Source organism: Haemaphysalis longicornis, unplaced genomic scaffold (genome assembly GCF_048455015.1).
Source record: "Haemaphysalis longicornis isolate Haplotype H1 unplaced genomic scaffold, Haemaphysalis longicornis Haplotype H1 scaffold_3, whole genome shotgun sequence".
Taxonomy (NCBI): Eukaryota; Metazoa; Arthropoda; class Arachnida; order Ixodida; family Ixodidae; genus Haemaphysalis; species Haemaphysalis longicornis.
The window spans coordinates 61,312,455-61,339,712 of record NW_027526335.1 but is presented as its reverse complement, the minus strand read 5'-3'; the positions used below and the strand labels follow the sequence as shown (position 1 = coordinate 61,339,712).

Below are 27,258 nucleotides of genomic sequence, written 5' to 3'. Positions count from 1 at the left end.
GTCACATCCGGCGAAAAAAAGTTGCTTTCTTTTTTTTTTTTTTGTTTTTATGTCTAGTTAGCGCATGCGTAGTATACCTCGTCCACCGTTCCTGTATAGTGCCTAGAAATATTTTAGGCATGCGCGACGCGATCGTCTCGCGACTCAGTCGTCAGGGGGCGGCTCGTTTCCATCTCGGCGGAATTCTCAGCTTGGACGGCTAAAAGCGCATACACGACTCGTTGCAGACGGCGAAGAGGCCAAGCTGCGGCGGCGGGCATCGGCGATCGGGGAACGTACGCGCGGCGCATGAATTACTTCTCCGCCGCTGTTGCAAATGGCTTGCGAAAGCCGGACTGGCCAGCCTGTATGCGGCCAATTACAACTTTCACCCCTCCCCCGACTTCCTTCGTTCCGAGATCTTTCACCCTCCCCCACCCTAACCTCCTCCCTCACCTCCGCAGCTGCTGACGTCACGCGAGTCGAACCGGACCGCTCTTCCTGTTATAATTTTTATCATTCTCACTCTCGCACACATCCTGCTGTTGAGGCCCCCACAAACAGCCGCTCAATTTTTCCGAACGGGGAAGCGCGGCGATCGTAAAATTCGCCACAAAATTCGGTTAAATTTCGCATAAACACACGGTTACAGAAGGCGCTACAAGGAGGTATTTTTCTTCCTCTTATTTTTTACGTACGATAGCAGACGTAACACAGACATCTAGCCGTTCTTTTCTTTTTCTTTTTTTTTTCTTTTTGAAGACGGAAACGTGAAGGCTGTAAAATTCGCTCCGAAATTCGCTGAATTTTGGATAACCGCACAGTTTCGGAAGCTTCTGAAAGGTGTTTTTATTCCTATTTTTTTACGTAAGGCTAGATGATGGAATTAATCTGGGATGACTCCGTCGCTGGAGGCTCTGATGCACGTCGCGCTTGGTCCTTCGAAATGTGCCACCACCGGACAGCCTGAGCACATAGCGCCTCCCAATGAATTATCCACGTATCCGTGCAACAGGTGAATGCGAAATTATGCGCCCTTGAGCGGTGGTTGTGGGCCTTAAGTTGTTGCTTATCCCGTCCTTCACCTCCGCAGGTATGCTCACGCTCTATTTACGCTTACTTGGGTGTAGTACACACCACGGCTATTGAACTTGTGAAAAAGAACAGAACCAAAACTGAACCATTTTTCAGAAACGTTTTCGGATAACTGATCGGCTTTACGTGGCGGTTTTCGAATGTCAAAATTATCGAACCGAGTAGAAAACGAATACTGAATTAAAACTTACTTCAAATATCAAATCGAGTATTACCGGTATTCCAAAAGAAATGCTGTGCTGTGTACAAGTGATTAGGTACTCTGGCGCTGCACGAATGAAAAGAAAAATAGATCGTGTATTTGCGTTTACTTGTTCGCCGTAATGTATACCACTGGGACCAGGGGGTCGAACCGGAATTCTTTCGGGTTCGGTTGGGGTTTGGGTTCAAGCCTTTCGGGTTTCGTTCCGGGTTCGGTTCCCGGGCACCATTCCGTTCCGGTTCGAACCGGTTCGAACCGGTTCAAAAGGGCTCGGAGAACTAAAAGAAAAAAAACATAAGTGTTTGTTTTGTTTTACTTGTTAGTGCTGCGTTTTCGCTTCTCTGTCACGTCGCTATAAAAATAAATTCATAATCTAAGTTTCTTTTTGTAAATGCAGTGACTTGGTCAACTTAACTGTACAATCCACTGCAAAATATTTTCCATGGAAGGCCAACGATTACGACACTAACTGAAGCGAAATCAAAGGTTCGCAGGGACACTTAAAGGAGCCATGAAGAGAAAACACAAGTTTGGTTCATTCAAAAGATTGTCTCGTTAGAATCATACTGACACCACTTTTAACGTAAACTTCGCTCAAATAAGCTACATAATTAGGAAAAACGGGAATGGTCATGCGACCCACCAGCTCATTTCCCGCAACAGAACCTATGATGTCACATGAGCTAAGCTCTGCGATTGGCGGAGGCTGGCAGAAGCAGACGCAAATTAGGTAGAGCTTACAAGCTAGACGAACGAGCGATTTGCGCTTAAATTTAGGGCACATTCTTTACAAAGCAATAAGAATGATGGGACAAACAGTGGAAGTTACGAAAGCACATGTAAACATAGAAGTACTGATGCGTTCTGCTGTTCGTACTGCGCACAGCATGCTTGGTTTAGCTGCACAGCACTACGGGGCTTGGGGTTGTCTCAGACGACACTGGCCGATTGACGCAAGCAACGGTGTCTTACGTGACCCCATTTGTCGAGCGAGCACTGTTTCAGGGAACGAATATTTTCTCCCAGAACAAAAACAAGCCAGGTTTAAATGCGGGCAAAAACAAACCAAACGCTTGCCACGGTATGGTGGTGCCATCTAGGTTACGGAACGTAAAGAAACGCGGGAACAAACCAACACCGCTGTACAGGGTGGAGACAACCTTTGAACGGTCCCGTGCCGCCGCAATTGGGCCAACGGGCTCAACGCGTTATTCTTTTCGTTTCCCACGAGACCTAGCAACGCGAAACAGACAATATGATTCAAACTTCTTCAGTAAACCGCGTTGCGGCGATAATTTTAGCGCGGTTTTGACACAATGACTTGCTTCGGCGGCGAGCGAGCAACCGAAAATGGCGGCGCCAGCGTATACGTGTCTGTACCCTGTACGGCGGATGCGTGAATGAAGGTACTCTAGGCTGCAGAGCGGTCGGTTCCTGTGATGTCATTTAGGACCACGAAAACGCACGATTGAGCGGGAAAATCAAAATTTTAACCTAAATTGTTTAATTTCTCAGTGAATAAAGCACCGTTTGTATCCGGACAAGCGCTGGGGGCACTATAAAACACGAAATCTTTCGAATAAAACCAACTTGGATTTTCTCTTCATGGCTCCTTTAAGGCTGCTTACGTGTGTGAATGCGAAAATATTACTCTTTATGGCAGCAAGTTTATATTTATTAATTTATTCTAATTCATCAATACAGAAATTAAATTTATTCTGGCCTCACAAACTCTCAATTTTATAGACCGCAGTTGCTTCCTTGAGGAAAACAACAACGATGGCTCTACGTAGCCGCTGCGGTGGCGCCTTGTACTCCACTCCCATCGCCCACCAGCGATGAGCCGCACCTCGTGTCCAAATAATGCAGCCCCATAAGGGGGGGCTCTTTAAATAAGTGTTACATCTGTCACTCGCTGTCTCCACATAATGCATCATCGCCGCAGTCTTCTGGCAGGCAGGCATGTAGCCAATGGAAAGCGCCCAGGTGCTACCGACCCCCCCCCCTCCCCCCAAACATTCTGGCCGGCCGGTGACGGGCCGTGTTCCGTGCCCACGCAGCAGACACGCACGCGCGCGCGCGCACACACTCGCGTACTTCCCCCCAATGAGGCAAGCAAAGCTTTCGCATTGATGTGGTGGTGGCAAAACGTTTAATGAGCAAAAAAAAAATAATAATAATAATTTCGTCTGCTACGCTCTCCATGCACTTATAGTTTCAACGGTGTTTTAGCTTTAACGCGAGAGCATTGGCAGGGCTACAAGTCGAAAACTGACCGGCGTCAGCCTCCACCTGCTGCAGGCGTGGCATGCGCCACTTACAGGGATTTCATTCTCTCCCTCCCAAGATATCACTGATCACCTCCAACGAGGCCCATCGTGACTGACTGATCGCCACCACCTCGTCATCTTCCCCTTTTCCCCTTCCCCATACTACGGCCACGTGGCCTCCCCCATCTCAATAAATGTTGTTCAATTCGTTTCTCCTCACCTTCCATTTGCTAACAGACCCGCTGTAAGAAAGGAAGGACCGGCTATAATGACGCACTGATCATACGGAAACACTGCGGCGATAGCAACTTTTTGCTAATGACACTTCCCCGACGGCGGGCGGCGATATGGTTTTAAGGGGGACTCACTCGTTAACGTTCCTACGGGACTTTCTACTTCGTGACCTGCGGACTTAAAAACCATCGTACACCAATACGAAAAGCTTTACAAATGCATGTCAATGCTCATAACGACCTAGTTTGCTTATTTGAGGTTCAGTACTTCTGTTCTGAAACAAAAAAAAAAGACTCCCTTGCTTTCCAGAGAGCTAGCGCCATCTAGTGAAAACTGAATAAACCAAAATACACCTCTTGTTTATTTTTTACATCAATAAAGAAGTGATATATTTCTCAAAAAACAAAAAGCAAACTAGGCCGTTAGAAACATTTCTATGAATTTGAAAAAAAAAACATTTGTGTCGGTGACCGATGCTTTTTAAGCCCGTGGCTCATGAATTACTAAATGAGGTGAGTCCCCCTTAAAGATACTATAGTTCATACCTCAAGCTATAGGTGCAGCACTGTGGAGGCTACATTGTTGTCAATAGAGCGCCCACTGAGGTCGCCTAACTCTCCGTGAAGTGGGGCCTGAAAGGACATTCCCTTCTCCCCTCTCGGCAAGTGGCAGCGCAAGACCCCGGCGCCTTTTGTCGCTTCCTTCGCGGTGAGTTAGGCGCCCTGAGGGGGTGGGCTGTTGACAACAATAATAGCTTCCACAGTGCTGCACCTAGCTTGTGGAATGAACTATAGTAGCTTAGTGAAGCCACAAGCAGCGGTAGGGGTTCATGGTACTCCAATGCTGCAGAAAGGTATAGCACAAAAGAAAAGGAGGTACTGAAGAATGCTATCGAATTTTCTTCGCATCAAACTATACATGATCGCCCCTTGTTTCTTGCCTTGAGTTTTGCTTGCTACAGCTTGCTACAGTCTTACCTCACATAAATACTTGTTTTGAAAACCTTTGGATGAGCACAAAGTATGCATTGGGCAATTATTCATTAACTACAGTGTGAACTATCAACCTTACGCCAGAAACAACTGAAAAGTGCAGTACGTGCATAGAGACATTTTATGACATTTATGTTCTCGTCACCTAAGAAATTTCCGTCGACCTTTTCGTGCACAACTAAATTTTCTAAATTCGAGAGGGAGGGCGCCGCAAAATCAGGACATTCCAAAAACTCCCAAAATATCGAGGTTGGTCCGACGCACTAACCGTTGCCGGGACCGGTTCAGAACGGTTCCTTTGATTCGTTCCGGTTGGGGTTCAGTTCCAAAATTGCGGGAAAAATGCGGGTTCGGTTCGGCTCCCGTTCCAGGCAAAAAATAGGGTCCGGTTCCGGTTTTCGATTCGGTTTCAGTTCCGGTTCGGCGCCCTGACTGGGACGGAATTCTCAGCTTTGTTTATTTCGAGTGATCTTTGACTGGCTGACAGCAGAAGAGCCGAATATGACGTAGTATCAGGCAAGGCGGGGCGTCGGTTTGCGCGCAAGTGCGCTACGTCACTATTGAAATGGGCGGGAAGTGGACCTTGTTGAAACGGACACAAATAAGAATTCCACCACCCGTACGATGCATCCGCGGACGCCAACTTTTGGGGCTTAAAGGGGCCATGCAGACAAAACACAAGTTTGGTTCATTCGATAGATTGCCTCGTTAGAATCATACTGACACCACTTTTACCGCACACTTCGCTCAAATAAGCTATATAATTAGGAAAGAAAGGGAATGGCCATGCGACCCACCAGCTCATTTCCTGCGACAGAACCTATGATGTCATATGCCCAGCTGTACGATTGGCTGGGGCCTGCAAAAGCAAACGCAAATTAGGCAGCGCTTATAAGCTTGCCGAACGAGCTATTTGTCCTTAAATGTAATGCATATTCCTCTTACAGTAGTAAGAACGGCGGCGTAAGCAATGCAAGTTGCGAAAATACAAGTAAACAAAGAAGTACCGATGCGCACTGCTGTCGGTACTGGGAGCACTGTGCTTTATTTAGCTGCACGTACAGCAGTCCACCGATTTGGAATTGTTTGACACGACACTGGCCGATTTACGTAAGCGACCTTGTCTTACGTAAATCGTTTGTCAAGCATATCCCATGTTTCACGAAAAGATTACTTTCTACCGTAACAAAAACAAGCCAGGTGCAAATACGGTTAAAAAAAAAAAAAGCAACGGCGGACAGCGGTCCGTGGCTGAGTATCACTGCGCCGTCTGGGAGGACTGACGGTAAGCAAGGCTGCAGAACCTAATGACGCACTGGAAGTTCGTTTGTATACCCGCCCTCATCACTTCATGACAGACGTAACGAAAATACACGACTTCGATATCGCGGGATAACCAAAATTTTAACCAAATTGATTAATTTCTCCGTGAATACGGCGTCGTTTGCTGCCGGACAAGCGGCGGGGGCACTATAAAACACGAAATATTTCGAATAAAACTAACTTGTATTTTGTCTGCATGGCCCCTATAAGCGTGTTAGCGGCAGGCTACACTACGATTCGACATCGCACATTTCGACGCAAGGCCGATCATTGGAGAACATCCGCTCATCCAAATGAAACTGCACATTCAAAGATATGAAACAATGAACACTCAAATCAAATACTAATCGAATAACAATAAATAATTCGGTTCATATTCGACATTCCAAATATTTCCACATTCAGATTCGCATACGACAAATATCGAAGCAGCAAAAGAAGGAGGGGTTGGGAGAGGGGGGGGGGGGGGGGGGGTTACAATAGAGGTATTCTCTGTGCTATTGCGAGGGAACTTGCTCGGATTAATAAAGAGTTTACGGTGATATCACAATCACCAAAGCACAGCTTCCTTCATAGCAGTCGCTCGTTCCCGCTTCGCATTTTTAACCCGGTAATGACTCCTCTTTTTCTTCTTTTTTTTTTTTTTTCTTTTTGCCGCGCTGCAAAAGCTGGCCGAAACGGAAGGGGTTCCGTCCAACCAAAAAACCGGTTATAAACGGCAGACACGGCGAATTCGCTCCAAGAGGGAGTTTTTACGGAAACCCTTTCGTTGAGGACCGTTTTCCATCACGGAGAAGAAAACGTGCTGGGCGAGGTTTTGTCATAAATTCTTTCCATAGTTCCTTCTATATTCCGTTCGCTCACATCGGCGGGAGCATTGTGGGCGGAGCGTCGTCTTGCTTCGGAACAGCCTCAATGGGCGCGGCTGTCGCTTCCGCTGGCATACCAATGGTGGCGAAGAGAACGGAAGGAACGAAGGACAAGGGAAAAGGTTCCACGCGGGGGAGGTTATCGGTGAATGTGCAGGAAACCCATCAGAAGAGCCCAAAAATTCACGTGAAAAATACCTAGCCACCTAGGTAAAACGATTTCCATCGTTGAAGATAGAGACGCAACCGATCCTCACTGCAGTTTCGTGAGTTGTTCCGTGGAAAACGCCCAGCGTTGTGTACGGCGTGATTAAGCAGCAAGCGAGAACACGGATTATGTTTCCAAATGAAAGTAAAACACGCGAAGAATTAAATAAAAAACACGTAAAAGAAGTCTTGTAGCGACCAATGAGAATCACAACAACGTCACAGTGAAAAGACACGCCTAGACCTGCAGATACGTATGAAACCAGCTGTATTCGGCTAGAAAATCGAATAGTTTTTAGTTTATTGCGTTATAACGGTGGTTCGGGCTAGTTGGTGCATACTAGTATTAGCACATCAATCGTACAGACCAAGCTACATTTCTGACAAAGCAGCTAAAACCCTTGTGAACCCCTCTAATGCCTTACCGCTAAAAACGCTTGTGCGTGTACGTATCTCCCACGAAAGTCCACTGCGGCGCTGGCGGCACCCACCTAAACTGTAATTCTCGAGCCGTTTCATTGTCGGCAATCAAACTGCGCTTCCCAAGAAATGCACGTGCATATATTCACGAAAATAAAATTTACAGAAACACCTCTGCGTAAGAGATTTCGGGGGACTGACACCGAATTTCTGCCTCTCGGGGTCTTTGTGCTTCTTTTTTTTATTAGTACCTGTTAGCCCGTAAACCACGGCGCACGAATTAAGCCTATAGCCAAAGTGTTGGTGATTGTAAATTAAAGCGCCATTCGTCGTATACGACGAATGGCGCTTTAATCCAAGTTACTACTGTCGACACACGGGATTTCGCGTGTAACAGCCAAAACCGCAGTTTGCCATAACCGCGGTTAAAGTTTGGTAACCACGGTTAAACGTAACTATGGTTACTTCCGCCGTGTAACTAGGGTATAACTCTCCAGCTGGCATGCACAGAAATGACCCAACATCTACGCCTGGCCCGACGCACACTTCCCCCACCCCACCGACACCAATCTATCGAGCAGGCACACCACTGCCGTGCCTTGAACGAACACCTTTCCCCACCCAAAAAGAGTCTGCCACTACTCCGAACAAATTATGTCCCCTAGCTGCCTTTTTTTGAGGGGGCAGACTGTACTCTTTTCCACATGGTTGGTGGATGCCCCTCCCACCCTCTCCTCAAACCGAATCCGTACAACTCTCCCGAGCTCTGGAGGCGCGCCCTGTCCAGCTCAAGCCTGACCGACCAGCTTCGACTGGTGGAGCGGGCTGTACCGTCTGGCAAAACATATGGGGTCCTGGACTGAAGACTCCGCCTCCTGAAGACGACATACAAATCTGCTACACAATAAAGATGTTTATCCCCCTCCCTTACGATTTACGCCGTTGAAAACCCGCGTCGTTGGCTGCTTCAAAAGCATCCAAACCAACCTTTCACGACCCCGCTTTCTCCCTGGCTCAATTACAGATTAGTCCCGGCGCACAGCCAGCGGGGCGAAACGGGACAAAAGACGCCACAAACCCCACCAAAATACTTACATTGTATACTGTTACTTTTCGCTGAGCACGAGCTGTTCGTTTTGTTCCCGACTAATATGGGTGTCGCCGAGAGGGGAGGGACTGACCACTCCCAGTTTGAAGATTGAATCTCCTACACCTCCGTCAGCCTGTTGGACGTCACTGAGCGGCTGAAGCGTGTCATTTCCCGGTATCTGAAACACGGAATGTATTTTGCAGTAAAGTCTATTGTCCCAGCAATCTCCTCCCTCAAAAATTATGAAAATCTGTTCACAATCACCGTAACTACGCGCGATGAGAAAGCGCGCATAATTGTTCCCTCACAACTCCCGCGGACAACGCGACGAAAGCTGCGCGCTCCTCTCCCGGAGAGGGGGGGGGGGGAGGGCTCACGGCGTTCTCTTCGGCGGCCTTCGATATATCACATGCCGGAGAATTTTCCCCCCTTCTCCGCAACGTGAAGGGGTCTATTTCCGGTGTGGTGCCACAAAAAAGCGGGCATGGCTGCCTGCTCGCAAGCGCGCGCTCAGGCTAGTAGGGCGTTTTCGAAGCAATAAACGTTTGTTGCCGAGTGGTCTCGTTGAAAGGTGAAAATTGAGTCCGTCACTCAAGTATGCTGGCTACCATAACTCAAGCTCTGCGCGCACTCAAAACGTCAAAGGAAGAAACAGGAAAACTATGCGTGCAGGTTCAGGCATAGAAGAGGTTGGTACACATCGCCGACGACGGCGGGCCGTCACAGGCAGTGAGAAATAAACCTCGAAGTTGACCAGCGATAGCCAATAGAACAGCCATGGCCAAAATGATGTCGTTTAGGCCATGCTATAGGGGTGCATAATGAGGAGAGTTGGAGAGTGCGGTTGGTTTTTTCCGCGTCTTTCACAGCGATTCGCGCGCTAACCGTTTCGCGCGCACGTGTAATATTTGGCTCAGGTATTCCTGGCAGTGTAATGTAAACGTCGCGCAGGTTTACTTGCACCGCTCAAACAGTGTTGCAGAGTCCTTTTAATCACAGGAAAGTATCTTGGCATCTTCACAAAGCAAACCAGGGGCCGAATTCTCTTGATTGATTGATTGATTGATTGATTGATTGATTGATTGATTGATTGATTGATTGATTGATTGTGGGGGTTTAACGCGCCGATGCAACGCAGGCGATGAGGCGCGCCGTAGTGGAGGGCTCCGGATTAATTTTGACCACCTGGGGATCTTTAACGTGCGCCGAAATCTCGTACACACGGACGTTTTTGCTTTTCGCCTACATCAGAAAAGCGGCCGCCGCGGCCGGGAATCGAACCCGCGGGCCGAATTCTCTAAAACGACGGGGCGTCGTTTTGAAACGACGGGGTAGCGCCATGCAAATGCATGTGTTCTGGGGTTGGGGCCGTCGCTTTGGGGTTCTCTGCAGGTAGAGTGAGCCGCAGAAAAGCGCTGTGGCAAGGGCGCGAAGCGACAAGTGAAACGACGGGGGGAGGGGGGGGGGGGGCAGTGGGTGTGGCTTCGCGCCCTTGCCACAGCGCTTTTCTGCGGCTCACTCTACCTGCAGAGAACCCCAAAGCGACGGCCCCAACCCCAGAACACATGCATTTGCATGGCGCTACCCCGTCGTTTCAAAACGACGCTCCGTCGTTTTAGAGAATTCGGCCCCAGATCAGTTTTTGAAATCGAACTTTGGGGTGAGTACTTCTCGAAGAGTGTGCTATGTGCGAAAGCACCATGGGTGGGTATGCTGACGTTGAAGAAAGTGGGAATGCAGGTGAACCGGCAGTGAGTTTCTGACGTCAGCTGTTCTCGGTCATTGGCTGGTCCCACTCGGTGGATATCTAAAGATTCGTTGAGCAGTGCATCGACTACGTCCCCAGTTATGGTTCTTTAACACATCTTTTGTTTCCATTATCTCCCTTAACCCTAAGCATGGCCTCAGGAAGACATTATATGCAACAAACGCCCTGCGATCGATCAATCGATTAACCAATCAGTCCGCACTCAACTAAATTTGAATGAGGTACTACTTTAATTATGAAGCCTCGACAGTTTTCGCTTTTTATGTGTGCGCATATATGTACGGCACACCCAGCGTGGTAAATGCCACACACACACACACACACACACACACACACACACACACACACACACACACACGCACGCACGCACGCACGCACGCACGCACCACACCACATACACCCACCCATACACAACATGCACACACACCACACACACATCACATACACACCACACGCAAACACACTGCACACACACCACACACACGCACCACACGCACACACACTACACTCATACCACACACGCGCGCGCGGACGCATTATTAACATATGGCGAATGGTCATTTAGTATTGGTCAAGGTAGTTTAGTATTATTTGCAAGCAACAATATAAGCACGCCTGAAATACCTAACCCGACATTTGACACAAGCACAGAATACCCCGGAAGAATTCAAGAAACGTGCTGCATCGCTAAAACTATATATATATATATATATATATATATATATATATATATATATATATATATATATATATATATATATATATATATATATATATATATATATATATATATATATCCAATCTTGTGCGAACACAAGGTTCCCGCCTGCAGCAAAATCGCAACTGAATCCTGTTAAACTGTCACGTATACTCCGGACATTCTCTCGTCTTCCTGCCTGATCAATGCAAACAAAACACAGGTTTTCAATCAACAGCAGCCTTATTTTCACAAAGTTCGAACGAATTACGCTATTCCGTCGGTTCACATATTCGGTTACTGCTTGAAGTCGCTCCCTAATTTCTTTTAAGCCTCATTGACGCTGTCACACCCAAAACACGCGTTAAAGTTTGTTTCCATATATCTGCATCATTTACATTTAACAACCAAACGTCGCCATTCACTACTGCAAGCCCCTTAAATGAATATTCCTGAAACTGTAGTTAGCCTTTACGTGCGTGCTATTGCCTTCATTTCCGCTACAATGAACTCAGTTTTAAATAAGCGCGTTCAGATCATTCGACACTGACTGGCATGTTTTTGCATATAAAGTTGTCAGGTGTGAAAACAAACGGTAATGTGACGTTGGCGAAAGTTAATTGGCCTTACGCTTGCTTGGAGTGAGTCGCGTCGGCAACTTACAGTATTTGTGGCCTAAATATCGATGTAATTTGAGCGTAATTTTTCTTAAAACGCTGATACCAAGTTATATGATCCTCTTACTTTTTCGAGAATAAATTAAAATATTCCATCACAGTATTCCTCTGCCCCCCCCCCATGTTTATTGCGGTGCGGGGCAATGATTTTCAGTAAAGTATGTTGGTTCATCATCATCATCACCATCATCATCATTAATTATTACAGTCGAACCTCGTTATAATGAAGTAGTATAGGGACAGTAATTTAGTTCGTTATATCCGATATTTGTTGTAAAGTGGAGCCGTACATCGGTTCCAACCAATCGGTAATCTGGCCCCCGCAAAAATCCTCAAATCCTCGATACAAAAACGCATTGTTTTGAACGCACTGATTGTTCCTAACCTACTGTATAAACCCTTATCTTTCTCCTTGTGGCATTTTAAGCTCAATGAACCAGAACATGAAACGGGAAATTACAAAAGAACAAAGTTCATATGACAAAACAGGCCTGCGTTCCTATTTGTTAGAGGAAGGATGCGATCTTTGTCTGGTGGCTATTCACAGCACTGAGCAGGATTAAGTTTTCCGCAAGGTTCATGAACGAAGCGGCCTTTTTTACTTTCTGCAGTTTCGGACGCCGAGAGTTTTTCTAAGTATTTTCTCAGCCTACTGCTCACATATTTCTTTGTTTTTTGCCGATAGTGCGCGCGGCTCTCACAGTTTTACATTCGTTATGAAAGAATAAGTGCCATTGAAATAAATCGTGACCAACCAAAGGTTGTATATTCGCTATAGCCGACAGTTCGCTATATCAATGTTCGTTGTAACGAGGTTCGACTGTATTATTATCCAGAAAATAATCCTTGCAGCGCACTGTGGATGAATCAGGTAGTCAAAGAAAGAAAAAAAGAACGATCCATATAAGGTGCAATATTAGACGGAAGTTTGAACGCGAACAGAAAGGTGGTTTAGGCATGAAGCAAAGAGCGACTCGCTATTAGTATATAATATAATTAGAGTTTCAGTATACCGAAAAGCACCAATTTAGCGCACCCATAGCGTTAGCGGGCACGCTAACCGTCGCGTAACGAGGCGCTATTCGTTTGCGATTACGGCCCGCAAACGTTAACGCCACAGCTAAAACGCTATAGTAAAACTATACTATACTAAACGCGGTGCCAGAATACGCAATCGCTTGGGCTGAATATGCGCTCTAGTAGTTTCTTCCTCTCCACTGGTTGCAGACGAAGACATGTCACGCGTCCGACGCCAACGTTTGCGGTGTGCATACAAAGAAACAACGCGTGCCTTCTTAAAAGTACTGGTAAAATTCTGATAATAGTACTGATAAATACGGAAGAAGCCGCTCTTAAGATGTTCTCATGTCTACATGCAAACGCGTTTGTAAGTGAATGAACTTCCGTCTGCTTCCTACCCAGAATCTTTCCGTGATGTCAAAGTCACAGAAACTTGTCGCGTCACAATTCAGCGATTACCGAACAGCGTGAAAGTAAGTTCTTTCAGCGCGATGGCGAAAAGAGGTACGTTGTAAACAACTCGAGATCTCCACACGAGTCCTCCGTTTCCCCTCCGCGACATCACGCTCGCCTCACGATTTCGCGCGATCATTTTGTGCTACTTCCGGGTGTAAACCAATGACGCACGAACACCGCTTGTGTTTTGGCAAATAAGGCAGAAGAAAGCAAAACCCGGTGTAAGCGCAGCTTTATTCGCTCTTACTGTGATCACTTTAACCATTTGATAGCTCAGTGTCTCCGCCAAGATAATAAAGTCAGTGCTTGGCAGACGACGGAGAAACACAAGTTGACGGCCGTGGTTGAGCCGTTACGTTTTAAAGAGGACCGTGCGGGCCGGACGCCGACAGCAGCGGCGGGAACCTCCTCCGCGCGCGGCGTTGGAATGTGAATGACCGTGAAAGTTGGCCGAGCAAGTGCTAGGCCTAACCACCCGCGCCGACCGGCTGACGTCGGCGTTCGGCAACGCTTGGGAGCGTGCTGCCCTCGGCGCGAAGCCACCCTTTGACAAACACGGCCGCGCTCTCGGGGCCGCGCGCGCGCGAGGAAGCCTCGGCTTGTCCGTGGCGCCGACGGAACTCCACAGCTCAAGCACGGAGCTTTCCGAACAGCGCAGATTCACCCGCAGTTGGGCAAGCAAAGCCGGCGTTCAGGAACAACGTTCACGGGCGTGAATCAAAAGCAAAGCGCAAAGCGTAGACCCACGCGTTTCTTTTCCTTCCCCCCCGGAAATCGAGAGGTCCCGCCTCGAGTGCAATAACAACATGCAACAGGTAGGTAGGCTCTGCCGCGGCGCACAACCGCGGTGGGCGAGGGGGGAGAGGAGGAGGAGGAGCAGCGGGGCGAACTTACCCAAGACCGCCTGCAGCGCTTGGTCCTCGCCGACTACATCCATGATGCCCGTGGGGTTTTTTGGCCCGATCGCCGGCACCGCTGGCGTAACCCCGGACTCGGACGTCGATCAGGAACCCACCATGATGAATACGGCAGCGACACAGGCGCTGGCGACACGTCGGAAAGCACCGCTAGCAGGCCGAAAGCGTCGCGAACGGAACGGCACCATGTTCACTGTCACTTGCGCTGCGTTGCGCTGCCGCCGCCGCGCGGCCGGGGCACGAGGAGGAGCTGGTGGCGGCGGGAGAGGGGGAGAAGCAATAAGCAACAACGCCGGACCCACGTGATCACTCTCGCTACCGGACACCTCTCCCAACTTCTGGTTCGGGACGGCCCGAGAAAGGGGCGACCGCTAGCGGAGCGAAAGCGTTACGACGGCGGTGTTCGTTCTCTAAAGGTGAAGCACCTGTGACAGCCTTGTTACGACTGCGCGTAACATATAGCTTGAAACACTGTCCTCACCCTGCCACTTGGGCCAGGGGAATGGCATAGGTGCAACTAAAAGAATTGCGAGCCATTCCTCTCTGCCAAGGTGGAGCACGCGACATAGAGGTGACATACGATTTAGGTGAAAGGTACCAGCAAATTTTACATCCGTTCATCCTTGACGGCGGTCATCACTAAGGAATACACGCCCACGCTTTTACTCCGACTCCTTTGATCTTGAAAATGGCGCCAACTGATAACTCAAAATGCGTATACAGGTGAAGAGACGTCTAAGTTTGAAACCGTAGCTCTTGCAACTGGTGCCTATTAATTAACTAACCTATCAAGATGCGTATCCATGTGATGAGACGTGAAATGTTGAGGTCGAAATCATGTCTTGCACGGCATGCAACTTTGGTGGTGACCGCGTGCACAGCAGACGATCGTTTTCCAGCACATCGCTCTTCAAAGGTACGCGGAGCCAATGAAGTTTTTGTTCTCGGACGTGAGAAATACGTGCAACTTAATCCGTATATGCTTCGCTTAAAAATTGTCGCACAACTACTGCAATGAAACTCGTCAATCGAGCTGTGAGGAATCATTTTATTGATCAAATAAACTTATTTTGAGTCGAGGTGATGGGACTCGCGCCAGGTGGGAGACGTCCCTGGGATGCCTTGGGATCTGGCTGGCCATCCGTGCCCCGTATCCTTTTCGCTGGTTGTCAGCAGCTCATAGGGAGGATTAGGAATAGGCGTAATCATCAGTGGTTGAGGATTGTTGACGCTCCCATACCAGGAGGCAGTCGCGCACCCAGGATTTCTGTCTGAAGAGGATGGGAGAAAGGGGGGGGGGGGGGGTTGAAATTTCGACAACAAATATAAAATATAATAATATATAAATAAAATGTAAAATAATAAATATGTAATAGCTAATATAAATAATGAAACAAATAAATTTGAAGTACGCAAATATATACAGGATATAAAAGAAAAGTCGTAGAGGTTTCCTTATTTTTCACACGAAAAAAAAAAAATACGCGTCAAAGCGGCTGCCATAACATATAAAATTCGCCAGCCGGAGGAATATAATAATGGACACACCCTTACATAACAAAAAAAAAAAACAAAGACACGGGAAGGATTTCTGCCATTGCCTGAAGACTCGGACCCAAGTTTGGAAGTACACTGGGACGGAAGGGATGATGGGAGATCAGGGTGGGAAGGAACAGGGGTTTATGCAGAATTTCGATTTTGGGGGGGGTGTCGGTGGGATGTTTGGGGGGGTGTTGTATAAATCCCTAGGCAGGGTGCTTGTGGTTGTGGAATCTTTTTGGGGGGGTGTCGAAGTCCTTCTGGGGGGGTGTGTTGGGGGTGTGTTAGGGGGGGGGGGTATATAAATCCCTGGGAAGGAAATACAACTAAAGCATTCCTGACTGCCTTGTTTTTCTGATGCAGTCAAGCAAAGCGTAAAGCACGTGCAGTCTCCTCGTGCTCCTTATTTTCGTAAAAACGCAGAAGGAAGAAAAAACTGCGCAGTACCGCTAACTATTATTCGCTGATATACCGGAATACAAAAAAGAAGGCTGTTCACCTGTCTACCAACTGTAAAATATGGTTTACCCGGCGAAGCCTGTTTCGAGGAACAAGAATGGAGCCGGAACTTGAAATACGTCTGAATTCGAAAGTTTGCTCAAATTCGATCCACCTGCAAGTGAACGAAATCTGTTAGTATACGTTGGCACAATTTGCGCTGAGTCTTCAAATAATGGCATATTTCTGGAAGCCTTTTCAGCACGACATCATTGTTATCCGTATTCACTAGTTTTCCTAACTGCGCACGAAACGTTGCCGCTTTCCTATATATAGTCTATAACACCCTATAGGGTGTTTAGACTCAGGCGATATACATACATAAAAGAGAGCCGAAGCTTTTTTTTTTTATTGTTTAACGGGAGATGGAGGGTTATTTCAGCCCGCGTACAGTGCTTAGAGTTTAGAAAATGTTTCAGCTTTCAAATAAAATGAAAAATCGATCTGATAATATTAGATTTGATTTGAGTTCAGAACGCAAGCTCGAGAATACAGAGTCCCAAGCTATGGAAAATTTCAGCATCTCTTTTTCTTAAAGTCGACGAATGATTCAAACCTCGTGACTGCAGTTGCGCACAAAAGTTCAGAAAATAGTATAAGGTGGCTCTAAAAAAATTGCAATTGTGGCTGAACGGGGGCGCCGAAGGGGGGGCTACGGAATAATTTAAACTCTCTAAGGCTTCTTACGCAGTCAAAAATTTCTTAGCCACGGAGGACACTTTTTCTGTCACTACGAAATTTTCTCGTTCTTTTTCTTGAACTTCAAGTTATACACAAGTTGGTCCGCGCAGTCTTAAAAGCGCATAGTCTTAAAAGCTCGTACATCGGTTTTATTCTTCTTTTATTTTTCATACCGGTAAAGCAACATTCTTTTTCGAGGTTTAGCTAAAAATGTCCAACAATAGAAGCTTCCGGGGCTACAAACTTCGCTCGGTCAACTTCAGTTGTCGGTATACGGTAGAAGAGTGACAGTGCAAATAATTATGGCAAGTTGGACACAACAAAAAAATACAAAAAATGTAAAATGCAAAATACAAAAAAAAAAAAACGGGCCATCTCCACTAACGTGAAACCTGAGGAGGAGTGAAGCATGTAGTGTACAAGTGTATTCTTGGCGCCTTAAAATTAATGTTTTTTTTCCACGGAGATGAAACCGTTGCGAGGCGGAGGTACACAGCTTCGCTGTAAAAGTCTCGTGTCTTTGAAGCACGAAGCGTCTAGCGCGAGGCGTTGTGAAACAAATGTTCTGGTGTGTTCTTTTAGTGCGCGTTACGTTCTATTTCGAGGCGTTAGAAAATGAGTGTCCCGGTGTTTTCTAGCACCGTGACTACATGAAAAGACGACGACGACAGGAGACGCCGAAAGCCCAAGTACTATCTTAATAAGCTTCGTCCCTATAAATACACATATGGCGGTGAGATTTCGAGCTTAGGGAAGTGCATGCAGACAATTTTGTTGATAAGCAATTTCCATGAATGAAGCCATTACAGATCATTTCTAGCGAAGAAGGAAAAAATAGTATATAGTCATTCCAATCTCCGGAAGTGGATGGTCAGCGAAGCTGTATAAAGTGCCGTCACACACGTGGTAAGAAAATGTACGCGTATTTATTTTACATCGAAGGTGTTAATGGCATGACTATGGTGATGATGATGAATAAACGTTTGTTACAGATCAAAGGGGCAAGCATCCTATGTCCAGGAGGCCGCGAGAGGACGCTGTTGTCACCGCCCGGTCGACCAGCATATCTTGATCTTCGCAGTCAGCCTTTCCCACTGCTTACGGGAAGGGCTACGTGGGTTTTTCGCGTCCGTCAATAAATCTGGTGTGGCAGAAACGACTTGCGGCGAAGCCAGAAAACGACTGCCTTGCGGTGAAGCTCAGCAGAAAACGACTGCAACTCTTCCTGTGCCAAACTTCCGCTAAGACGGCTCTATCGTTATTCCGAGATTCGTTTACTTGTAATTCCCCTCTGCTGCCAGTACATGGGCATCGTTACAAAGTGTACAACTACGACCCGTACCGTCGTGGCGTGGTTGTCGAGCGGCTTGCAGGAGAGCTGCCTCCGCTCCGACGACAAAGAGCGAAACGCCAAACTTAACTTGTTTAATGCATGGCGAGTAGAGAAAAATGATAGTACAGGTAGCAGCCCCCCGACGTGCTTACAACACGACCGACCACTCGAACGGGCAGAAAAAAATCCCGCCATCTCCACGAACTGAATGATGATGAAAGGGGCGAAGCAAAAATGCTTATCGGTGAAACCGTGAAACATTCGCCCACACATCACGTAAAGACTCGACACGTCAAGCTTTCCACCGCTCAAGCCCGTCGACGACGTCGATGTTTGCGGTGATTATGTAGGGCTTGTTTGGGACGATGAGAATCTCCACGGGTAACGAATTCGGTGTGTGACATTTTAGCCACCTTGGCCGTCGCCTTCTGCAGAGCGTCTTGCGTCTTGAGCTCGCAGGCGACGAACGACAACCTCTTCTTCTTCCTCTCCTCCTTGTTGGGTAGCAACGAACGCGTTGAACGTTTTGACCTCTTCGGCCAATCTTTGGTTGGCCAATCCCTAGGCGGATCCTGCCACAATCATCATCAATCTGCCGTGCACAGCCGGGACAGGGCCCGAGCAAGAGGAGCTTCGCCCCTAAAACGTTCTTCGCCGAGCCCAAAAACGCACTGTCTCGTCTCGCGGAAGGGCGAGCTAAATACCCAGAATTCCCAACCGTCATGAGACGAACCGACAACCGGTGGACAATTAGGGTAACAGAGTGGATACCAAGAGATGGGCCTAGGAGAAGGGGAAGGCCAATAATACGATGGAGGGATGAAATACGGAACTTCGGGGGTAAACAGTAGACTCGATTAGCGCACGACAGGAGCGTTTCGAGGTCAATGGGAGAGGCCTTCGTCCTATCATGATGAATAGGCGTTCAGCGTGTTGCGTGTTGCGTCCAGGGAGTTAGCACAGGACCGGGATAATTGGAGATTAATGGGAGAGGCATTTGCACTGCAGTGGGCGTAGACAGACTGGTGATGATGTGTTGCGCCCGGCGCCAACAAGCACAAATACACAAAACACCCCCCACTGGTCCTGGGGTGGTTTCCCCAGGAGCTGGTGCACGCTGTGCCGAAGGGAGGTAGGGGGAAGGGGGGAGTCCACCGGACGGCTGCCGTTTGCAGAAGGCTTTATGAAGGAAAGTTTGACATCCCCCTGAATGCAGCCAAACGGCTTCAAAGCTTTCTCAGAAACTTCGCAATTGAAGAAAAATTCGTCCTGGACCAGGACGAATTTTTCTGGATGTCAAACTTTCCTTCATAGAAACTTACTCCACCTTGGGGATTTCCCCTAAATGTGGTCAATTGCAGAAGGCTTGCTCGAACGCGCATGTGCTGGAGCCAGTGTTGTAGTTCTTCTTCTCTCTTACGATCTTGTAGATAACTTGCTTAGCAGCATAATCTATACGAAAACAAGTTACCGCTCTTCTGCACGTATCGTTGCGGGGTGGCGAAGCCACGCGTGCAGGAGCCTAAAACAGAAGGTGCTTCCACTTTGAGTTCCGTTTCCAGACTGACTTTATTGGCAGAATCGAGAGAGAAGGAAAAGAAGTGTACATATAGAAAAGAATGGGGAGGGTGGCTGCAGGCATCCACCGCCACGCAAGAGTTCTCCTCGGAGCGGGCGGCGTGGGAGAGTCGTCTTCATTTCACAGCGTTCACTCACTGCGCGCACAACACACACACACACACACACAAACCCAGACATAACTCTCGTGCGCCGGCGTCGGCCCGAAGAGCGTCTGCGGCGATCGCACGAGGTGTCGAGTGACGGGGCCCAGGCGCTTTACGTGACCCGCTGGAGGCAGGCAAGCCTGTGTGATCTTCGTCTGCGTGTGGCGCCGACGCCTCCTCGGTCTCGTCCCCCTCGTTGTCTGCAGCTCCTTACAATAATACAACAATCTCCCCCGGATGAGCGTTTTCTTGCGCTCATGGTTTTTCTTTTTTTTTAAGGTTCCAAGGGATACAGCAACTGTATGGGCCGTCTGACCTCTGCTCCCCCGGGTAGCCTGAGCTTGCAAGATCGCACGAGGCCATCTCTTCCCTTGAAGGTTTCCGTGATTCGACCGGTTTTCCATAGATGCCTTTTTAGGTGATCTTCCTTTAAGAGCACCAAGTCACCAGCTTGTAGGCCACTTGACACGGTAGGCTTGCTCAGGTGTGCCGATCTCAGCTCCAACAGGTACTCTTTGCGCCACCTTCGCCAGAAGTTGTCCGCGATGGTGCTGCGGTATCTCCAGCGCCGAACAAGTTGCTGGCCACCTGGAGATGTTGCGGCCGGAAGACGATGCGGTGGCAGAGCAGTGAGTTTTCGCCCCACGAGGAAGTGACCCGGCGACAGCGGTTCAGGCTCATCAGCTTCGGAATAAACGAACGTCAATGGACGCGAGTTGATGACTGCCTCCACCTCGTTGAGAATTGTTGTCAACTCTTCGAAGTTTAGGCTGCTCCGACCCAGCACCCTGCGCAGCGACACCTTTACCGATCTCACCAGGCGCTCCCAAAATCCACCCCACCAAGCGGCCCTTTCAACTATGTATTTCCACCTAATTCTGTGGTCAGCGAAGTAAGATAGAGTTTCTTCCGACTGCAGTGAGTCGAACATCAACTTGAGGTCTCTTGATGATCTTTTAAATGTGAGCGCATTGTCAGAGTAGACCGTAGTGCACATTCCTCGACGTGCCACGAAGCGCTTAAAGGCCAATAGAAAGGCGGCAGCCGAAAGATCACTGACAAGCTCGAGGTGCACTGCACGCGTTACGGCACATGTGAAGAGGGCGATGTAACATTTCTTCGTCCCACCGCTCTCCCGACACATCAGCGGGCCAGCGAAGTCCACTCCAACGACGTCAAACGGGTTCCCCTGTGTTACTCTATCGGCAGGAAGCGGTGCCACTTGCTCGGACGCCGGGGGACAACTTTGTTTCCGACATTTCAGGCACTGATTTACAACTTTCTTCACGACCTGCCGCCCCCTGAGGATCCAGTATGACTCTCTCAATTGAGCGAGGGTGTCCCGCACGCCGGAGTGCAACAGCCGTAGGTGTTCTCTCTGTATGAGCAGGGAAGTGAACGGGTGGTCGCCGGGGAGCACTATTGGATGCTTCGTACTTTCGCTGTTCTGGCTGAAGTGTAATCTCCCCCCTACCCTCATGAGCCCGTCTTCATCGATGTACGGGTTAAATAGGTACACAGGAGATTTCTTCGAAAGCGGTCTTTGAGTGAGCAGGTTCGAGATGTCGTCGCCAAAGGCTTCTTTTTGGATGGTCGCCAACCAGTACTTTTCAGAGGTGATTATTTCTTCAGCTGTGAGTGACCCCTTCCTTTTTTCATCTTTCTTCCGGCAGTTGTCCACAAAACGGAGGACCCAAGCAGTCACTCTAAGTATCCTGTTGAACGAACTATGATCCTTGAGATTCAGGATCGGGTCTTGCGATGGAGACATCACTGGCATTGCAGCCACTCTCATTTCCTCTTTGTAGGAATCCGCTTGTTGAGACGCCTGATTACCCAGCATCGGCCAGCCTGACTCATCATTCAGTAGCCACTGGGGCCCTCTCCACCATAGTGCGCTCTGCACCAATGCCGAGGGCAGTATGCCGCGTGTTAAGAGATCCGCAGGGCTGTCCGCTCCAGGGCAATGCCCCCAATCTTCAGGGTTGGTCAGTGTTTGCAACTCTGTAACTCGGTTAGCCACGAATGGTTTCCATCGGCTGGCGGAACCCTTGATCCAGTACATGGCCACTGTAGAGTCCGTCCAGAGTCGTACCCGAGCGTGCTCCATTCGCAGCGTCTTTACGAGGCATTGGCACAGCCGCGCGCCTATTAGGGCTCCCATTAACTCGAGTCGGGGCAAAGAGAGTCGTTTCAGAGGTGCCACTCGGGTTCTAGCCATTATCAAGCTGACGCCTACCTCTCCCGACGCTGATGTAGTTACGATGTATGCAACGGCGCCGTAGGCCTTGGGGCTTGCATCACAGAAAACGTGCAGCACTTTCTTTGTTTGATCGTCCCCGAAATCCGCGGCGATCATGCGTGGCACTGTAATCTGTTGAATGAGCGGAAGCTCGCTGCACCACTGATCCCACTCGGTTTGCAAACTACTTGGCAAAAGTTCATCCCATTTTACTCCCAGCTCCCACAGTCTTTGAAACATCATCTTAACATTCACTGTGGTGGGGGACAGGAATCCAAATGGATCGAAAATTCTCGCTGACACTTGGAGCACAAATCTCTTATTGTCCACTCTGGCGGAGAGAAAATCGATGAGGGCGGTCAACCTGTATTCGAACACGTCGCTTTGGGGGTTCCAGCCCACTCCCAACACCTTTGCGGCCGCAGCATGTCCGAAGTCATTGTATTGCTGCTGAACAGCACCCTGTTCCAATGAGTTTAGCAGCTCGGCATCGTTGGACATCCACTTGTGCAGTTTCATTCCTGCTTGTCCCATAATAGTAGTTGCCTCCTGGCACAGCTTCGTCGCTTGTTCTCGGCTGTCCACTCCAGTCACGAGGTCATCAACGTAAAGGTGACGGCGTAGGATATCCGCCGTTCCGTCGTACTGCTCAGGCAGGTTTCTTAGGTGATGGTGCAACGTCGCTGCCAAAAGAAATGGGCTTGAAGTTACGCCAAAGGGCACTCTTGTCATTTGGTAGGTCACGACTGGAGGAAGTTCTTCCCCGATCTTTGGCGTTCCTTCGTACCACAGGAAACGCACCGCGCTCCTATCCGTCTTGGCCAAAGATATCTGCAAGAAAGCCTTCTCGATGTCCGCAACAATAGCGATGTTATGGGTGCGGAATCTGGTCAGTACGTCAATGAGCTCAGGATTCAAATTTGGCCCACTCTCCAAAACGTCGTTCAGAGAGGGGCGATTGTTGGTGCTTGACGAGGCATCGAAAACAACCCTTAGCTTAGTTGTTTGGCTGTCATGACGTACAACAGCTTGGTGTGGCATATAGTACACCGGGCTTGTACTGCCTTTGTTTTCTTCCACCTCCTCCGCGAAGCCCTTCTTAATGTAGTCACGGATGGAAGTATCGTATTCTTGCATTAGGTGCTCGCTCTTGCTTAGGCGTGTTGTTAGAGACTTTAGACGCCTGGCAGCACATTCTTGGTTGTCGCTCAATTCCGTTGCTGTTGGCTTCCACGGGAACGATACCTTGTAGCGACCGTCTTCAAACCGGACCGTTTCTTTATGATGCTGAAGAACGGCATCTTCGGGACAAACTCGTTCGGTTTCGTTGATACCAAGGTGCTCAAGCTCCCAGAAAGAGCGGAGTTGTGAAGCTATATCTTTGTCTGTTTCTTCACTGACGCTCGCTCTCATCACACTTGTCGCAGTGGAACAAATTGCCGTAGATCGGGTCGTGCCAACCTCGCCTTGCAGAGTCCACCCAAAAGCAGTGTCCACTGCCATGAGCTTAGGAGCCAGTCGCCTGACCGATCCCGTGACCACTGCCCAGTAGAAATCAGCCCCAATCAAGAGACCGATCCCCTCGTCACTGTGATCACCGTGTGAAACGTCTGCGACTTTCATTCCTTCCTCTAGCATTCGCAAAACGTCTGCGTCCGAGGGAACAGGCATGAGATCTGCACATATGCAGGGCACCTCGAGAGCTTCAACCCGCACCTCTGTTCTGTCATGCTGGCTTCGGAGCCAGAGCTCGACTCGACGTGACTTGGTATGCCTCGCAGCTTCCGCGCCTCCGAACGTAAAAATGTTCAGCTCCTCTTCGCCTAGGACCTTCAACTGCAGATTCTTGGACAGGTCGCTTCGTATGAATGTACGTTGGCTACCTCCATCAAGGAGAAGTCTCACCAGTGTACGCTTTTGTTGGCCCTCAGCCCAAGCCTTTGCTGTCTGAAGAAACACCCGTGACCCGTGATTACGAGCATCCAGTGACGACTGCAACACTGTCTTTGGCTCTGTCACTGTTGTTACGGTTGCATTCTCTTTGGCCGTGTTGTCAGCGCCCGACATTATGGGATCACACAACGTGGTGAGATGTTTCCCCCCGCAACTTGCGCACTTCAACCATCTGGCTGTTCGGCATTCTTTAGACCTATGTCCTTTTCTTGTGCAGCGAAAGCAACGGTTGTCGCGCTTTAGAAGTTCCCGCTTTTCCGAAACCGACATCCGAGAATCACAGCTCCCAGCGTCGTGGTTGGAAGAGTGGCAGAACACGCATCCTATGCTGTCTCTGTCCGTTACGGCGTTCAGCAAAGCAGCAGAAGGCGCATGCGATCCTTTGAAGCCACTCTTGTGTCGGTTGGGAGCAGCGGTAGGCTCGCGGTGTCTGGAGTCAGCTGCTTGTATCTTTTCGCGCGTTTCTACCTCTTTTCTTAGGAAAAGCAAGAATGTTTCTACCTCGCTGCCCTCTTTTGTTTCATCGTGCCTTCGGTAATATTCGAGGCAAAGATCAGCTGGCACAGCCTTCTTGAGTACGGTCAGCAATAGCACGCCGTATGCGCTAGCACTCACTCCCAATGCGGCTAAACTTCTGACTTCCGTCTGCACTTCGTCGACGAGCCCACGCAGTTTGTCGAGGTTTCGTACATCCTGAACCGGCTTCACATGAAGCAAGCGCGACATGTGCTCCTCGATTATCATTTCCTTTCGGCCGAATCTTTCTTGAAGGATGGTAAGGGCTACGTCATAATTTGCCTCTGATAGGTCAAGCCCTGCGATGGCCGCCGCTGCCTTCGCTGTCATGTAGCTGTTCAGATATTTAAACTTGTCAATTTTTGACAAAGTGGGGTTGCTGTGGATAGTAGAGTTGAATTGGCTCCAAAATCCTTGCCACTTTCTCAGTTCTCCTCCAAATTTAGAAATTTCCAACTTTGGAAGCCTCACGACTTGCACAGGGGGAACCGGAGTCATGCTCGTTTCTGCCTGCTGCCTGGGATCTGTCTGCCGCGTTGCTGCAGTAGCTGCTGCCTTTTCATTGCCGGACTTCAGATCTTTTATCCAGCTTCTGACTTCGCTTTTGGCTACGATGATTTTCTCAGCGTAGGATTCAGCGCTTGCTACATCGTCTTCTAGCTCTTCCACTTCAATGACTGTATGGATTTCTTCATCCAGTTCTTTCAGAGATCTTTCTTTAAGAGAGAGAAGGTCCAAATTGGATTCCAGCTCACCGATTGATGCGGAGTCCCTCTTGTCGGTGATGTCGTTGATCAGCTTTGTAGTCGACGATCGCACCACGGTCCGCTTGCGTTTGAGGCGGCTGACGTCCATCTTTTTTGAAGTCCCTCCTCCCGGGTTTCGGCACCAGAAAATATTGTTGTAGTTCTTCTTCTCTCTTACGATCTTGTAGATAACTTGCTTAGCAGCATAATCTATACGAAAACAAGTTACCGCTCTTCTGCACGTATCGTTGCGGGGTGGCGAAGCCACGCGTGCAGGAGCCTAAAACAGAAGGTGCTTCCACTTTGAGTTCCGTTTCCAGACTGACTTTATTGGCAGAATCGAGAGAGAAGGAAAAGAAGTGTACATATAGAAAAGAATGGGGAGGGTGGCTGCAGGCATCCACCGCCACGCAAGAGTTCTCCTCGGAGCGGGCGGCGTGGGAGAGTCGTCTTCATTTCACAGCGTTCACTCACTGCGCGCACAACACACACACACACACACACACACAAACCCAGACATAACTCTCGTGCGCCGGCGTCGGCCCGAAGAGCGTCTGCGGCGATCGCACGAGGTGTCGAGTGACGGGGCCCAGGCGCTTTACGTGACCCGCTGGAGGCAGGCAAGCCTGTGTGATCTTCGTCTGCGTGTGGCGCCGACGCCTCCTCGGTCTCGTCCCCCTCGTTGTCTGCAGCTCCTTACAATAATACAACAGCCAGTTTGTACAGGTTTTCGCAGCGGCTGCAACAGTGACTCACAGGCTCCGAGCGGCCGCGCGACAGCCAGGCTCCAGCAGCATGGAAGCTCCTGATGAGCTGACTTCACCGCCACGCATGAAACTTTGCCGCAATGCACAAAACTTGGCTGTAGCCGGCGTATTTCGCACGCACATGGCAACGATTACAGAGGGTGCTTACAGAGCAACGGGAGTACGGTTACAAAAGAAGAATGAAACTTTTGTTTCATAGAAACTTTTCCCCCAAAAGCATAACAAAATAACGTCAAGTTTCAATCACTTGTCGTGATTAGTTCATAGCAATGTCGTAAACGTTACATAATTCCCGTCGGCTGTCGGTACGTGGGCATCTATTCGAAAAGGAAACGGGCCGCACCATGTTTGTCTGCTAGCATGCAACTGTCGTCATTCTAAAAGTTCATTAAGTAATCACAAAGCCATTCATATAGTCGCCACCATTGAGAAATGGTGAGAAAAATAAATACGCGTACCAGTGGCGTGGCCAGAAATATTTTTCGAGGCTGTTATACGCCACCGGAAAAAAAAAAAAAAAACTCAAAGGAAGATAGCCTGCGCGCAAACATCAACTTCAATTTCTTATTTGCTTTTCTTATTTTGTTTTTACATATTAATATACTGATGCGGGCGAAAACACGGCCGAAACGAGAAGGGGACAGAGGGGGAGATACGGCGCTCAGAAAATTTCGGGGGGTGTTCTGACACCGATCACCCCCCCCCCCCCCCCCCCCCCCCGCGGCTACGCCCCTGAAGTGTACATTCTCTAACCATATGTGTGTGATGCGTATTTGATATGGTTGCCCGCATTCCCTCCCGTATATTGCAGGTATTTAAAACAGATGAAGATTCTGTAACATTTGCGACTTCACGACAAGTAAATAAAACTGGGACTAACGATAGAGTCACCTTAAGCCAGTTGTCCTATATAATTGTTTTAGGAAAGCTTTGACACAAGGAGGGTTATAGTCGTTTTCTGCTGAGCATTTTCGTTAAAGTTAGCTTTGTCGCAAGGCGCTTCTGCCGCCCCAGATGTGTTGACGGGCACGAAAAATTCTCGG

The 27,258-nt window shown here is 48.8% G+C and overlaps 2 protein-coding genes across 4 annotated transcripts in view; both read right to left on the bottom strand.

Annotated features, from left to right (window-relative positions):
* LOC144174506 (uncharacterized) overlaps positions 1-14,464 on the bottom strand; it is a 110,750-nt gene extending 96,286 nt beyond the window's left edge. For all 3 annotated transcript variants that reach the window (XM_077703240.1, XM_077703241.1, XM_077703242.1), the window contains exon 1: positions 14,194-14,464. In XM_077703240.1, the coding sequence (XP_077559366.1) occupies positions 14,194-14,236 (43 nt within the window). In that variant the 5' untranslated portion in view covers positions 14,237-14,464. The remainder of the gene's footprint in view (positions 1-14,193) is intronic.
* A 926-nt stretch (positions 14,465-15,390) lies between these two features.
* Positions 15,391-27,258, bottom strand: part of Gli (carboxyl ester lipase-like protein Gli) — a 48,713-nt gene continuing 36,845 nt past the window's right edge. The window contains exon 11 of the mRNA XM_077703236.1: positions 15,391-15,487. Coding sequence (XP_077559362.1) covers positions 15,406-15,487 — 82 coding nt within the window. The 3' untranslated portion in view covers positions 15,391-15,405. The remainder of the gene's footprint in view (positions 15,488-27,258) is intronic.